This window comes from Myiozetetes cayanensis, unplaced genomic scaffold (assembly GCF_022539395.1).
Source record: "Myiozetetes cayanensis isolate MyiCay16 unplaced genomic scaffold, myiCay2020 scf20-37, whole genome shotgun sequence".
Classification (NCBI taxonomy): Eukaryota; Metazoa; Chordata; class Aves; order Passeriformes; family Tyrannidae; genus Myiozetetes; species Myiozetetes cayanensis.
This window is the reverse complement of record NW_026087412.1, coordinates 730,623-747,002: the sequence shown is the minus strand read 5'-3', so window position 1 is coordinate 747,002 and position 16,380 is coordinate 730,623. Positions and strand designations below refer to the sequence as shown.

Here is a 16,380-nt window from a genome sequence, read left to right as displayed (position 1 = left end):
ATGTTTATTCACTGTTAAAGATGAAACATGAAATGATTTCCTTAGACATGCTGATGAGTGCTCTCCTCCCCAGCACGATGCGAGGGCTCCCTGCATCAGCAGCTGCTGCCATTGCCATCACTGTGCCACACAGGGGACAGCAGTGTGCTGGCCACCCATCACTGTGCCATGAGGGGACAACAGGGAAGGGGCTACCCTGGACCCCCACACTCACCTCAGCCCCCTGCACCTTCCTACCCGATCCCAGCATCTCCCAGGAGCGTGGTGTTTCCCTGCCATGAGCTCCAGCAGTGTAGAAGGATGGAAAGAGGAAGGTGGCAGGATGGAGAGAAGGAAGCACGGGGGGAGCCCCTGGAAGCAGCTCCAGAGCATTACCTGATTACTTTTCTAATGAGAAAACCCAGCTAAACCCTTGGAGTGGAGGGCTGGAAATTACCCATCAGCTGCAAACTTTTTTTTCCTCCTCTATTATTCAGAATTGTTTTGCTTTTCTGAACTGCCTTGTGTAGGTTGCACCAACCCCACAGATCCCAGAATGGGAGATGATGAGTCACTGTCAAAATGTAGATTTTTTTTTTTTTATTTTTTTTTTCCCTTTTAGCACCACTGAGGGAGTGAAGTCCCTGTGCCACGCGCCGATCGCTGGCACCTGGCAGGCTGGAGCTGGCAGGAGCTCCCAGCCCGCCCCTGGTGTGAGTGCCAGGGGGGGACACCGTGGGGATGCCCGGCATGGGCATTTGCTGCTCCCCATGCATTGAGCTGTGGGGGTGCAGGGGGTCCCGGTGCTCCCCCCGGGGGTGTTCGGGTGTGTGCTCGCTCCGGCCTTGGCGTCCGCCAGTCCCGCCAAGCCCCCTCTGCCACCTCCTCGCTCCTGTGCTCCTTTCAGCTCACTCGGGGTTTTTCCACTGGTGTTTTTTTTGGTTTTTTTTTTTTTTTACAAAACCAGGAAAAAAGTCCTTCAGAACAGGCATATCTGTGTAGGTGCCTCTGCTCAGCCACAAACCACCACCGCAGAGAGGGGGAGAGGGTGTGAAGTGGAGACGGAGCCAGATTACGCCGGTGCCGCGGTGGGAAGCTGGGGTGGGGCGATGGGGATGTGCCACAGGACAGCTCAGTCCTGAGGGGGAGGATTCCTCCCACTGCCAGGTGCTGGGGAGCCCAGCACCCCTCCCGACATGGGGAGATCCTGGCTGGAGAGTGGTGCAGAGCTGGGGGCTTTTGTTGAACGAAAACACAGGGTTTGCCTGAATTCAGCCACTCTCCAGGAGAGTTGAGGCCAGCAGATGCTTGTGTGAGGAGGCAGGTGACAGTGACAGTAACAGTCTGAGGAGTCACAGATGATGGCAAGGACAGGTCCCTCACCTGGCTCTCTGAGTATTCCCTGCCCTGGGGTAGCACCTCTTGTCTTTGGCTCCAGCAGCAATTCCGGCTGTGTTGCTCTGAGCTGTGGGTCGGGTCTGCAGCCATCCCACCATCTTTCCCTGATGCTTTTCTAAGCTGCTGTTTGTCTTTGAAATTGGGCTGTGTTGAAAATTTGGCAATGCAGGAGGCAAACGAGGTGCTGTGGGGGTTCCTTGGACCCCCACAGCCCTTCCTGGGGGACAGGAGCTGCTCAGTGCCACCCACTGAGCCCTTCACAGTGGCCACTGGGTGCTGGCCATGGCTAACCAAGACTCAAAACCCCCTGGCTCTGCAATCTTACACCAGGGACCTTGTGCAAAGAGCCTCAGGATTCCTCGCAGAGCCTGGAGCTGGGAAAGGGAAGGAATACGGATGAATTTCTTTCCATCTCTCCAAGCATCTGGGAGGTGGGTGGGAGGTAAAAAAAGATGAGCCCTGAAGTTTTAATTCCTTGGAGATATTTAGGTATCTTGCTCTCGTTACTCAGGGAGTGCAGAGCCTGAGCATCTCTGGGGATGTGCCACGGGCTCCTGCCCCAGCACTTCTCAGCTCAGCTCCGACCTCTGGTTCTCCAAAATAATAATCTTCAGAGAACTTGGACCACAGTGACTGCCATTGCCTCCAAATGGATTTGGTGTAATGTGGTGTCTTTAGGAAGGCCATTACTGGAAACCACAACTCGGGAGATAACTCACTTGGATTTATCAGGAGGAGTGGAGAGCTGAGGGCTAGAATGTGACCTTGAGTCCTCCTGGCTGAGCCAGAATTAGGGGAGCAAGGAATTTTGTTCTCATTTAAAAGTGGTTGTAGCTCATCCTCCCCAGCCTGAGTCTTCCTTTGCACACGGTAGTAACACCCAGAATGGTCCCTGGAAAACTGTTCCAGTGGATGAAAAGTAATGAGATTTTAACACCATAACTGGAGCTCTTTAGTCTTCTGGCTCGCCGGGCTGGGATCGATATTCTTGGTCATATTTACACCATCGTGCTTCCTTTGCAACCCCCTCCCCGTTCCCCCCAGCCCCCTCTGGGGAACAGGGCTGTGAGAGGAAAACGACCTGAGATCAAATCAATTAATTGCCTCTGCGTGCGCCGATAACCGCGGTGCCGGGAGCTCCGCGCGCAGCGGAACTCGAGCGAGCAGAGCAGGAGAACCACAAAGCCCTACCCCGGGGGAGGGGGGCTCCAGGGGCAGCCACCACTCACATTATCCAACGTGCAGTTGGTGGGGCTCCAGCTGGGGCCACGGAAGGGCTCGAAGGGTTACGCAGAGCACGGGATGCAAACGGCCCCGTGTGAGGGGAAGGAAGGGAAGGGATCCCGCACAAACCAGCGGCTGCAGAGTGTGCTGTACGAGTCCATCGCTTCCTGAAGACAGGGCTCGCTGCAGGGAGCCTGGAGCTGCTGGGCAGGCACGTGCTGCAGGTACCACACAGCCCACGGTCCCACTGCTGACACGTACAACATGCCCTAGAAGATTTCCCAGCTGGAGAGGGCTCCCCTGCCATGCCTGCAGATTCTCAGGGCACCCCTGGGTTAAAGTGAGACCATTGCATGGAGAGTTTGACCTGCAGCTGGGTGAAGGTGGGACAGAGTGTGGGTGGATGTGCTCTGCTCCTGGCCAGGGGTATGCAGGAGCTGTGAAGGCTGAGGAGAGAGGTGGCACCCACCTGGTGGTAGAGGTGGGGTTGCTCACAGTAACCCTGCCATGACCAGGTACCCCTGTCACCCCACGATGCAGGAGGGCCTAGCTGGGGCTTGGTAGTCTCAGTTCCTGACCAAGCTCTTCCAGCTGCTCCCCTTTATGGAGCAGCTTGGTGGTCGGTGGGGAAGATGCTGCAGGAGGGTCGGGAGGTGCTCTGGCTTCGTGGTGGAGGTTGTAATTTAGCCTGAGCAGGCAGTGCAGTGCCACAGCACACAGCCAGTGTTTGAAGAACACACTTGTCCCTGTGCCACCATGAGTGTCTTGGGGGTGAAGAGCACAGCTCATCCCCAGTGCTCCTCTTCCCACCCGCTCTGCCTGGCTCACCCAGGCACTTACACTGGTGATGTTGCTGTTCGCTGACTTGGTCAGGCTCAAAGTGCCACCTCGAGGGCTGTGCCTCTCTCCCTGGACATGGCAGCAGCATTTCTCACTGTCAGTGTGTCCATGTTGGCCACAGGAGAGCACTGAGGCAGTGGTGGGTTGTGCAACTGCAGATGCTTTTCCAGAAAAGAAAGGAGGGATGTGAAATGGAAGAGCTGTGGAATATGGCAAAGGATTTTGTTGCAGGCTTTGGAGCTGGCACATCTCCAGCTGATTCAGAACATTGTTCTTATGTCTCCTTGCTGGTGCCTGTTGGCCAGGCACCATCCCAGCCTGTCTGTGGGTCTGGGGGAGCCCAGTGCGTGTCCTTGCCTGGGGAAGCCGAGCTTGTCACCCTGCTGGATGCACCCGGGGGTTCTGGAGCAGAACCCAGCTGGAAGATGGGAGGGCAGGTGTAGTTCCTCAGTGCTGCCCGGTGCCAGGGCAGGGAGGGGAGTGAGTGCCAGCTGGTGGGGGCTCCCTGCACAGCCCCCCTGCCCAGCTCTGAGCAGAGCCGGCTGCTGCCGGGCCGGGCTCTGGCAGGGAAGGGTGGCGATCAGCCAAGCTGGCTAATCAGGATTCACACTAATAGGGAGAGGAAATTAGCCAGATCCACCACCGAGACAGCCGAGCAGGGAGTGAGTCCCGGTGGCAGCGCTGCCTGCACTGGCGCTCGCCCGGCCGCAGGTGAACCGACCCGGGTGTGATTGACGCTCACAGCGTGGAGCTGCGGCACAGGCACGGCCAGCGCCTGGGGAAGGACTCGGGAGCAGGTTGGGATGTGCTGGAACCACCAGGCTGGTGGGGTCCCAGCTGGGAGAGGAGCTGTCAGCATGGGGAGGGTGGCTGGGTGGAGGCAGCAGCGCCCGGAGCAGCACGAGCCGTGCCCAGGGCTGTGCCCACGCTGGATCCACACCCGGTGCGGGCGACGTGTGCCCAGGAGAGGCGTCAGCAGGGGCTGAGGCTGCAAGTGCCCAGAGCAAGTGGCTGGACCTGAGCCAGGCCACATCCCGGTGGGACAGCATCCCAGTGAGTCCTGCTCTGGCCAGCACTGGAGCAGGGCATCCTCTGCCCAAGCCCACAGCTGTGGCCTTGGATCTGGCAGGGGTCAGGGGCAGCTAGGAGCAGTGATCCAGGAACAGGTAATCTGGCATCACTGCTGCCTCAAGTTCTTGCTAAGGGAGTGTGGGCAGAGCAGGAGACTCCAGAAGCTGAGGACCTGGACAAAACTCACTTCTTTCCTGCCCATGATGTGGTATTGCTGCTGTAACCCAGGCCCAGCGATAAAGCTGGGAGAGGAATACCTGCAGTTTCATCTGCCATCACCAGGGGACAGGGAGCTGATGGCTGAGGATGTGCCATGTAGCCCAACTGCCTGGTGGGCTCAGTCCCCAACCAGGACCCTGAGCAGCTGCTTCATCCATCCCTGGAGCCGTTTCCAGCCACAGCTCCCTGAGGCAGGACTCCATCCTCAGGGAGCATTTTGGAGGTCAGAGGGGGCTTTTTGGGATTTCAGCCTTGTTGTGGTGTGTGTTTGGAGGCTGAAGTTGTGTGTCAGGTGGCTCAGCATTGCCATGGCAACGAGCATCGGTTGATGAACAGAGGGAATAAAGGAGCCAAAATAAATGTCAGAGCGTGAGATAGTGGCAGTGGAGCTGGGGCTGCCCCCCTGCCCACCCCCTCCCCCTGGGCGCTCGGGCACGTTGCCCTGGCCGTGCCCACTCAGAGCAGGGCTCAGTTGGTGCAGCCCCACTCTGGCAGTGCCCGATGGCTGGAGAGCAAAGGGACACGTGGGGGTGACTCTGGCAGAGGGGGCAGAGCCTGCTGGCTCTGGGTGCCAGCAGAAGGTGGGTGGACACCGAAAGCTGCGAGGAAGAGGAGGCTGGGGGCTGTGCCGTGCAGCTGGTGTCCTCGCTGCGCTCAGTGCATCCCCTTCTCCCAGAGTTCCCAAAGCAACGGGAGCAGGCGGTTCTCCCTCGGATGCCGTGTCTCCCTCTGGATGACAGCTTGCCTCCTCCAGAGCTTCATCTCCAAGCTTTAATTGATGCCTGTCACGACGCTCAGCTCCCTCGAGTGCAGCCCGGGAGCGTGCAGGACACTGTGAGGGTGGGCTTCTCCTGCCTGGAGCCTGTCCCCTGGGGACACGTCCTTCCTGCTCCCATGGGAGAGGGGACAGAGCCAGCACGACCTGACCACGTGCTCCAGCACCACTGTGACGAGGGGGCTCCTCTTCCTCCAGGGAGATGCTGCAGTTCCTCTCACCTCACCCTGCACCTCCAGAGGAGTCCCATACTGTGCCTCAGTTTCCCCACGTAAAACATCCAGGCCCCTGGGCTGCTGCACATCCTGCAGCGCTCCAGCCAGAGCAGGGAGGTCTGAGTGTTTTCTGGCTTGTGTGTTCCCAGGAACCTTCCGAGGAGTGTGCAAGAAAATCGACCACTTCCCCGAGGATGCAGACTACGAGCAAGACACCGCTGAGTATCTCCTCCGTGAGTTCTGCTTCCCCATGGTGCACATTCCCTGGGCACCCCCTAAACCCCTCTGCAGGGCACCCCCCTCCCTGTCCCCCAGCCTCACCCAGCAGGTCCCCCCCACCTGGCTCCCCGTGCAGCAGCAGTGACCCTCCAGGTTACCCTGGTAGCCACGTCCCACCGCAGTCCTCGTGGCAATGGCACATTTGTCTGGCACCCCCTGTCCCCATGGCCAGTCCCAGGAGCTGCTGCACAGCCTGAGCTTCTTGGGGTGCCCCCAGAGGGGACTGGGACCCCGTGTGTCTGTGGTGCAGCACTACAGGGGTTCATGTTCATGCCCTGTTTGTGCTGGTGTCCCTGTTCCCAGAGTCTCCAGCCAGGCTGGATCTGCTGGGAGAGCACAATGAGCGTCTGCCACGTGCTCTGCAGTGGCAGCCAAGTGCAGGGAGACAGAGGGAAATCAAACTGGCAGCTCTCCTGGGAAAAGCAGGTTCTCCTGTCTCTGGGGCCAGCAAACCCTCAGGGCAGAACCACACAGAGTCATAGAATCCTGGAATGGCCTGGGTTGGAAGGGACCTTAGTATTTGAATATTACCCAGTCCCACCCCCTGCCATGGGCAGGGACACCTCCCACCAGCCCAGGTTGCTCCAAGCCCCATCCAACCTGGCCTTGGACACTTGCAGGGATGGGGCAGCCACAGCTTCTCTGGGCAACCTGTGCCAGGGCCTGCCCACCCTCACAGGGAAGGGTTTCTTCCTTATATTGAACCTAAATTTCCCTTTCAGGGGAAATCATGGGGAGCCCTGAGGCTGGGTGAGATTGTCCCCCCAGGGAAGGGGCACAGTCCCTTCAGTGCTCTGCAGACAGGGGTGTGAATGCCCTGGGGCACCTGGTGAGAGCCTGGGCACAAATGGCAGAGCCCAGCATGCAAAGCCACACGGGCAAGGACTGCCCAGCCCATCAGCAGCCGCACCCGTGTGTGACAGGCTGTGGAGCCTGCCCAGCTGGGGGTTCATTCCAGCACCTGTGTGTCCAAACAAGGACAGGGGGCAGTTTTGGAGGTGGTGGCAGCCTGGGCACTCTCTGAGCCCTTGGGGGTGGGAGGAGTCCCAGGAGAAGGGCCCTGTGCCCGTTGCCCAGTGCCCAGCCCCGATCCCCCACCTGACCCAGCTGCTGTTCAACCAGATGTTGCTCTGAACTCCCCAATTTCTACAGCTCTGCTCACCCAGTAGAGAGGGGAGGGGTTTTAATGGAACAGGTTTGCAGTTTTAGGAGATTAGCATTGAAGTTCTCCCACCCCCTCCCACATTTAAAGTAAAAAGTCTATTTTAAAGCCCCCAGAGTGGCATTTTAATGGGGCCTCTCTGCATTTCTGTGCTTTAATAACAGCCCTAATCAAGGGATGAGAGCCCAAGCCAAGACACAGTGTATTTTTGGTGCAGCAGGTAGTGATTTGCTGTATTCATTACTCTCTACTGTCATTTTGGAAGCTGATCCATTCAGGAAAGACCCTTCTTGGTGTAGTGCCTGGTCAGTGACTCCCCAGCACGCAGAGACTGGCTCTGCCAGAGCTGATCCTGTGGGATGGAGCCCAGTGCCAGGGTCACGGCATCATGCTGGGCTCCAGGGCCTGGGCTCTCTGTTCATTTTCAAAATGTTCCTCCTCTACACCAGAAAATTACTTTTTGTTGAACTTGAGCTGTATTAGTTTGCAAATTTTGGCTTTCAAAGCAGCTGTGATAGTTTGGGCCCTACGGGAAAGGTTCCTGACTCTGTGGTTGGCAGTTCCTCCCCAGCCTGGTGAGATCCATGTGGTTTCTGCCATCCCAGACTCCAGAGGCACATCCACAGCTAAAACCTGTGGGTGGTGTGTTTGGTAATGGGAAGGTAAATTGCTGGTGCTGAGTGTGTGACAAGGCTGGAAAAAATAGCCTAGGAGGTGGGGGGAAAAGAAATTCAGGGATTAAGCTGTTCTTGTGGCTGGAATCACAGGGTCTGCAGGGCTGCTGTTGGGATCTGGAGCAGCTCAGTGACAATAGAGATACTGGGAAGAAATTCTCCCCTGTGAGGGTTGGCAGGCCCTGGCACAGGTTGCCCAGAGAAGCTGTGGCTGCTCCATCCCTGGGAGTGTCCAAGGCCAGGTTAGATGGGGCTTGGAGCAGCCTGGGCTAGTGGAAGGTGTCCCTGCCCATGGCAGGGGGTGGAATGGGATGATTTCTAAAGTCCCTGCCAACCCAACCATTCCAGGATTCCATGCCAAGCAGAGGATGCATAGTGGGGACCCGTGCTGGGTCTCCCCACCTCTGCTGGCAGCACCAAACGTGCCCTTGCACTGCTCCCTCCCGGGTGCAGGTGTTGGTGGGGGGTGCCGGCAGCGATGCCAGGGCTGATCCTGCCCCACTCCCTGTCCCACAGGTGCGGTGAGAGCGTCCAGCATCTTCCCCATCCTCAGTGTGGGGCTGCTGTTCTTCGGGGGTCTGTGCGTGGCCGCCAGCGAGTTCTACAAGAGCAAACACAACGTCATCCTCAGCGCCGGCATCTTCTTCGTCTCTGCAGGTGGGAGCTCCCTGGGGCGGCCCTTCCAGCCTGGGGGGACAGGGGTGACAGATGGGGTGTGGCTCCTCCCAGGCTGTCAGCACAGGTTCTGGGGTCTGTGAGCTGTCCCATCCAAGTGGGAAAATGCCTGTCCCAGGGATGAACTGTCAGGGGTCTCTGGCCTTGGTCACTGTGCTGGGCAGCACTTCAAGCGTCCACCCTGCTGTGTCCGAGCAGGATCCGTGCAGGTGCTGCAGCCTGGGAAGGGTTCCCAGAGTGCAGCTGTCCCACTGGGGGTTACCTGGCCCCAGACAGGTCCTGGGGGGCCCTGTCAGTCAGCGGGCACTGTGCTGGCAGCAGCAGGACCAGGCAGAGGGGCTGCCGCAGTCCTCCATGGAAATCACTCTCTGGAGGGGCCGTTCCTGCTGGATTACTCATTGTGCTGTTCCCCAGCGCTTCCCCTGATTATCGTGTGACAATGTCTTTGTCTCAAGGAACTGCTCTATTTTGTGTTTTTCTTCTCCCCACAAAGAGACAAATGACTCTCCCTCCTTGGCTGGCAGGAGCTGCTGATGCAGATGAGAAAACAGCAGAGAGAACATAATCGATTCATTAAGTAAATCCGGGAATGCACCAGCCACTCCCCAGCCCTGCGGCACAGCCCCGCTGGCTGCTGGCAGGGCACAGAGTGCCCCCATCTCAAATAAAGCCTCCAGGCTCCAGCAGAAATGGAAAGACATGGAGCCATTCCAGCTTCCCATGTGCTCCCATGGGCCATCGCAAGCTGGGGTTTGTACTGGAGGGATCCCTCTGTGCCCCTCGGGTTGTCTCTGCTCTGGCCGCAGATCGGGCTCCTGGGGTTCATTGCTCAGCAAAGCAAAGCACAACCAGCTCTTGAAATTCCCCTTTTCTAAACAAAATAGTGGTTTTTCCTTCCCACCTCCCAATATCCAAGAATATCCAGATATACTCCATGTATATAGATACACTGGGATAGCAGAGCTCTGTGAGGGGGTTTGGCCCCAGTGTGCTGGCAGAGGTGTTGGTGCCCCATAGGGACACATTCGCCCATCCTGCTCCTGTCACTCAGGTGAGCGCCTGTCCCTCATCCTCCCCTGCAGGTCTCAGCAACATCATCGGGATCATCGTCTACATCTCAGCCAACGCGGGGGACCCGGGCCAGAGCGACTCCAAGAAGAGCTACTCCTACGGCTGGTCCTTCTACTTCGGAGCCCTGTCCTTCATCATCGCTGAGATGGTGGGGGTGATTGCCGTGCACATGTACATCGAGAAGCACCGCCAGATCCGCGCCAGGTCCCACTCAGAGCTGCTGAAGAAGTCGGCCTTCACCCGCCTCCCCCCCTACAGGTACCGCTTCCGCCGGCGGTCCAGCTCCCGCTCCACCGAGCCCCGCTCCCGGGACATGTCACCCATCAGCAAGGGGTTCAGCACCATCCCCTCCACCGACATCTCCATGTTCACCCTCTCCAGGGATCCCTCCAAGGTCACCATGGGGACGCTGCTTAACTCGGAGCGGGACCACGGTTTTTTACAGGTCCATAACTCCATCCCCAAAGAGTTCAAGGAGTCTTTGCACAACAACCCGGCCAACAGACGAACCACGCCGGTCTGAGGCGGGCAGGGCCGTGGGCAGGCTGCATGGCATCACCCTTGTGATGGTGTAACCCGTGAAACCCCGTTTTTAAGGACAAACCCAGAGGCTCCCCAAGCCCCCGCCTGCGGGGCTGGTTTTTCACTCCTGAAATGCCACCAGCCAGGCCAGGCGGCTGCGGCCACGGGGGGACAGGACCCCCGGTGGGGAGGGGACAGGGCCGTGCTGGGACCCTGGCCCTGGCGCCCTGCGGACTGAGTGGGGCTCCAACCCCCCTGGGACAGCGGCTTCCCGAGGTCTCCATCGTTCGTGTGATCATACCCGCCGTGTTCCCGTAGCTGTGTGTCCATGGAAATGCTGGCGATAGCCCTGTCCGTGAGAACCCTTAACCCGGTAGTTACATTTAAGTGGAATCGCCTGGAAGTCCGGAGCTGGAAGCACTGAGTTGGTGCCGGAGCGATGCTCGTGTTCCAAACCCCTTTCCCTGTCGTGCTGGACAGAGTGCTCGGGCTGGGTTCCTCTGTGGCGTTTCGTGCATGCATTAAATAGCTTGGAATTCAATTTTGTCATGTCGGGTTGGAAGAAACATCCTTTTGCAATTTTCTGTGGTCTCAAAAGGGCTTTTTTCCTTCCTGCCTTCCTTCCTTCCTTCCTTCCTGCCTTCCTGCTTTCCTGCCTTCCTTTCTTCCTTCCTGCCTTCCTTCCTTCCCATGAAAGGACTCAGGAGCAGAATTCCTCCAGTGACTGGTAGCGAGTATCCAGCGTTTAATTCACCTCTAATGTTGCAAGAAAATGAATTAATTCCCTACAGTTGATACACAGCAGTCAGAGATGACTGTCTGGGCACAGCCAAGGAGGCACTGTGTGATCGTGGTGCTGCGGGAGCAGCTGGGCCGGCCGCAGGCGAGCGGATGGGGTGTGATTCCCTAATGGCTGGGAGATCCATGAGAAAAACAACAATAAAACCGTCCAGTTTGGCAAGATCCTTGGCTGAATAGGTCACGCTGACCCTGCTGTGGGCACCAGAGAACTGCGCCGTGGCTGGCAGGGAGGAGGGAGGTCAGTCTGGGAATGCCAGGGCACATGTGAGCAGGTGGAGGTTTGGCTTTAAACTCTCCCGCTGGAGCAGAGCTCATCTAAATGGAGGCAGTTTTGAAGCAGCTGGTCTGTGATGATGTGTCACTTAATTGAAATCTTATTTAATGTTCGGACAGAAGTGATGGATTCCCACAGGGTCCCCAGGGCTGATCTGGGGGCAGCGAGGCTCTCGTTTACTCTGCTCTCTGTAGAAGGGAAACATCTGTGCCTGGTGTGTGTTTCTTTGAGCAGACTTGCCCTGGGTCTCCCACCCAAAGTCAGAGTGTGGCTGGTCAGGGGGCACATCCTAATTCTTTCTGGAAATAACGGTCAGGTCACTGTGGGAAACCTGGCACAGGAGCTCTGCTGGAGTGAAATCCCTCCTGGAGCTCTGCAAATGGCCCCAGGCAGGACATTAAAGCCCATCCAGTGCCACCCCTTGCCATGGGCAGGGACACCTTCCCCTAGCCCAGGTTGCTCCAAGCTCTGTCCAACCCGGCCTTGGACACTTGCAGGAATGGGGCAGCCACAGCTTCTCTGGGCAACCTGTGCCAGGGCCTGCCCACCCTACAGGGAAGAGTTTCATCTGCCTCCCCCTTATCTGCTGTTATTTGGAAGGGGGTTGTTCTGAGAAGGCTGATTCAGATGATAATTAGGCCTCTTAATTCCCTGTAGTTGCTGATTGCATGTGTTAAAAACAATCGAGGAAGAGCAGCACCCAGATCTTAGGGAAATATTTAAAAACAAAGTAGTGAAAGGGCTGGAAGCACAAAACATGGAATAGGATGGAGTGGAATGGTCCAGCTGGGAGGGACCTGCACTGGCCCTCTCAAACTGCCCAGCCAGTTACTTTTGATTGGGGCTGACCCAAAGCTAAACCGTGAGAGGTGTGGGGCACTGACCCCGTCCCCAGGCAGGGTGTGAGGCCCTGTGGGCAGGGAGATGTGTGTGCAGTGCCAGCACTCTCCGGTTTGTTTATGGAGGCAGGGCGGGCGGTGATTGAAGGTGTTTACTGCCACGTGTAATATCTTTCCTTTGTGCCCATGTCTTTCCCCTGGAAGAGAAAATCAATACCCAGGCTAAATCTGGAGGCTTCAATATTTCTCGGAGAAGTGCAAATCAATATGGATTTCTTAACAAGTTTAATTTCAATACCTGAAAGTGCACATTCTGCCTATTTCCTGACCTTTCCAATCCTCGGGGGAGGAAGATTAAAAAGATTTGTTCAAATTCAACGAATTGAATCAGCAAATGCCCCATTACCTTGTTTTCTTTCCGCCAGACCTCGATAAACACTATGATAGCCCATCGTCTGCGTGGGGCTGCCAGCACCGTCCCACCGGCGAGGGCAGGCTGGGCAGGGAGCCCCACGGCAGTGCCTGGAGTCACCTCCATCATGGGCAGGACAGCCCAGGAGGTGACACAGGGGCCAGGTGTCACGGGCAGATACACCTTCAGGGAGTGCCAGCAGACCCACATCCCACCGGCCAGCCCGATCCTCCCCTTGCTCCGGAGCAGGCTGATTTATGGTGCTGCAGTGCTCTATATTTATCCTACAATGGCTTTGTGCAGCGTTAGATCATCGTGGGAGCACTGTAAACACTGCAAAACCAACAGGAGCGTGGGGGCTCTTCTGGCCAGAGAAGAAGACTTTGGGTGATTCGGTCTTTGCCCGTGGAATGATCCCACAGACAGGAGGAACTGGGACCATCCATCCCAACTGGCACCACGGCCAACGTGCCTGCTGAGGTCGGTGTCTGTGTGCCAGTGCCAGGTACAGCAGTGGTCGCCACCGTGGGTCACTCACAGCTCACCAGGGGTGACACAGGAGTGGGCATGGAGGGGACACACGACTGGGGGCTGCCCCTGGAGGGCCAGGTCCAGCCCTGCAGACACAGAGGGACCCAGCTCTAGCTGTGGGAAGGGGGGATGGCTGCCAGTCCTGCCTGGGGCGTTGGTTTGCTGGGCGCTGTGGGCTGCCTTCCCCGCCTGCCTCCCAAGGGAGGGTTTGATTGCTGTGTTGGGGCTGTGATGACAAGCCTGGCGGTGAGGCGCTGTCAGCCCGCAGGAGCTGGCACTGGCACAGAGCCCACCGAGGGGAGGTGGCAACTGGGTCCTGGCTGCAGCTCAGAGCTCTGCTTTTCACCCTTCCTCCCCTAATTCCACATCAGGACAAGCACGCAGCCCTCACCATGGTTTGCTGCAAAGGAAGCTCCCCAGTCCCTATTCCTGCAGACCTTTGGCTGTTCCTTCCTCGACATCATCCCTTGTCCTTTGTCCTTTCTGGCTTTCATTTTCTGGGGGTTTTTAGAGTTTGCCATAGTTTGTGAGAGCCTGGGTAAGGCCAAGTCGTTTATATCTCGTGTTTATTATTTACTTGATGGACAGTAATGGCTTCTGAGGTGCCATTACTATATGTCATCTAAATCCAAACGCTGAGGTGCTGTAAAGGGCAGCCTTTCACTTGGGGCTGGAATAGCTTCTCCAGCATCGTTATCCTCTGCCACGACTGCTTGCACACCCATAAATCTCTGACCGACCCAGCTCTCAAGAGCCCCCCAGAAAATCTTCAACATGTAAGACCTTCCCCTGCTCTTTGCTAATAAACTCCAGTCCCTCTGCCAGTACCTCCAGGCAGTCACTAGAGGAGAAAATCCTCCTTGACCCTGAGCTGGTGCTGGAGAAGGTCAGCAGGAGCTGGGCGTGTTTGGGGAAGGGGGACCGGTGCTCTGTGGCCGTGGCTGCAGCTCTGGGGCTGATCCAGAGCTGGGGGAGCTCCAAGGGGTGCCCTGGGAAACAGTGATGCAGGTAAGTGCAATTAGCAATTAATCACTGCAGGTTCTAATTGTTTGCTCCTGGCCTTCCAGTACCTGAAGGGAGCCTGCAAGAAAGATGGAGAGGAACTTTTTACAAGAGCATGTAGTGACAAGAGGAGAGGGAAAGGCTTCAAACTGTCAGAGAGTAGGTTTAGATGGAATATTAGGAAATAATTCTCCCCTGTGAGGGTGGGGAGGCCCTGGCACAGGTTGCCCAGAGAAGCTGTGGCTGCCCCATCCCTGCAAGTGTCCAAGGCCAGGCTGAACAGGGCTTGGAGCAACCTGGGCTAGTGGAAGGTGTCCCTGCTGTGCTACTGCTCTCACTTTGCTGAATTAAAGTTTCAGCTTCTTTAATAACCTGCAGGTCCGCTGGAAAACTGCGATGAGTGGCATCAAGAAGCAACTCGGTAAGTTTATTTTGATGAAATACAATAATTATCATGCTTAGCAGCTGTTGCTATTTAAAATAAGAAAAAACGGGGCTTGCATTGAAAATGTTTTGTAAACCATGTGCACCAACAATCTGTTCCAATGAAACCAGCCATTATGGAAACGGTATAATAGCAGGAGCTCATTATGGAAAGTTAAATTGCAAATCATATTTTGTTTCAAATGAGCTGGATGAATGCATAATTTGCCTCAAAGAAATAGTTTTGTAGTTCTGATCCTCCTGCCAAGAGCTGAAGCTCTTGGGCTGCAGCTGCCGGAGCGGCCTTATTGTCCATTTCAAACTGCAGGAAGTTTTGGTTTCAAAGGAAGATTTGAAGAGAGAAAAGGGGCAAAAAAAGTGAAGGAATAAAAGACAGAGCAGTGGGAGCGCTCAGTTGGTTTCCTATGTGTGATCCTGGTGCCTGTGGGGCGGGCAGGGCAGGTTTAAAGCAAACCAAGGCCCTGTGTGGGGCTGACCACATGCCCCACTGGAGCTGGAGCCAGACCCTGTGCCTGTGGGCAGAGCCAGGGGCTGTGCCAGGGCCGGTTGCTGCAGGATGTGCACCGAGAGCAGGTGCTGCCAGCACGGCACGCGCTCGGTGCCGCAGGGCCGGCCCGCGTGGGAGCCACACGGGCATCATCCCCGGGGCTGGGATCAGCATCACCCTGTGCTGCCCCAGGGCACAGCACTGTGGGGGGGCCCACGCAGACCCTGAGCTCTGCCAGCTCTGCCCTCAGCTCGGAGTGTCACTGGAGAAGCCACACAGACAACTCACAGGTGACAAACCCCCATTCCCACGGGACCTGCTGCACGAGCGAGGCTGCCGGAGGTGCTTGCAGGGCTCTCACTCGTGGTGCCCAGAGACCTGACGTGCCAGTGGTGGCACGGGAGATGCCACACGCAAAGCCTAACGGCATTTCCTCGTCGTGGGGCGGCCCCGGGGACGGGCAGCGGTGGCACAGGGATAGTGGTGGCACAGGGGCAGCGGTGGCACAGGGGCAGTGGTGGCACAGGGGCGGCGGTGGCACAGGGACAGCGGTGGCACAGGGGAAGTGGTGGCACAGGGATGGTGGTGGCACAGGGGCGGTGGTGGCACAGGGATGGTGGTGGCACAGGGGCGGTGGTGGCACAGGGATGGTGGTGGCACGGGGGCAGCGGTGGCACGGGGGCAGCGGTGGCACGGGGGCAGTGGTGGCACAGGGATGGTGGTGGCACAGGGGCTGTGGTGGCACAGGGATGGTGGTGGCACATGGGCTGCGGTGACACAGTGGTGGTGGTGGCACAGGGGCGGTGGTGGCACGGGGGCAGCGGTGGCACGGGGGCAGCGGTGGCACAGGGGCAGTGGTGGCACAGGGGCGGTGGTGGCACAGGGATGGTGGTGGCACGGGGGCAGCGGTGGCACGGGGGCTGTGGTGGCACGGGGGCAGCGGTGGCACAGGGGCGGTGGTGGCACAGGGGCAGCGGTGGCACAGGGATGGTGGTGGCACAGGGATGGTGGTGGCACAGGGATGGTGGTGGCACAGGGGCTGTGGTGGCACAGGGGCTGTGGTGGCACAGGGATGGTGGTGGCACAGGGGCTGCGGTGGCACAGGGGCTGTGGTGGCACAGGGGCGGTGGTGGCACAGGGGCTGTGGTGGCACAGGGGCGGTGGTGGCACAGGGATGGTGGTGGCACAGGGGCTGTGGTGGCACAGGGATGGTGGTGGCACAGGGGCAGTGGTGGCACAGGGGCGGTGGTGGCACAGGGATGGTGGTGGCACAGGGGCAGCAGTGCCACGGCTCGTGGTGTGTGCCGTGGGGGGAAGCCACGGGCAGCTGGCCAAGCCCGGCTCCTCTGCCGTGGGGGGCCATGGCCAAGCCCAGGAACTGCCTGGAACCTGCAGGACACGCAGGGTGGGAGATGCTCACCGCAGGCCATCGTCCCTTTTGGCAGGGCACTCGTCACAGCTGCACCACATCCTCCTGCCAGAGTCG

At 57.9% G+C, this 16,380-nt stretch overlaps 1 protein-coding gene across 4 annotated transcripts in view; it reads left to right on the top strand.

Annotated features, from left to right (window-relative positions):
- The window catches only part of CACNG3 (calcium voltage-gated channel auxiliary subunit gamma 3), a 31,416-nt gene extending 16,886 nt beyond the window's left edge, over nt 1-14,530 (top strand). For 2 of the 4 annotated variants that reach the window (XM_050317166.1, XM_050317165.1), the window contains 3 exons: nt 5,871-5,954; nt 8,353-8,493; nt 9,594-11,065. In XM_050317166.1, the coding sequence (XP_050173123.1) occupies nt 5,871-5,954; nt 8,353-8,493; nt 9,594-10,105 (737 nt within the window). In that variant the 3' untranslated portion in view covers nt 10,106-11,065. Of the gene's footprint in view, nt 1-5,870; nt 5,955-8,352; nt 8,494-9,593; nt 11,066-12,733 lie in introns of those variants that run through there. The other 2 variants (XR_007629166.1, XM_050317167.1) reach the window with 2 other exon arrangements.
- The last annotated feature ends 1,850 nt before the right edge of the window (nt 14,531-16,380 follow it).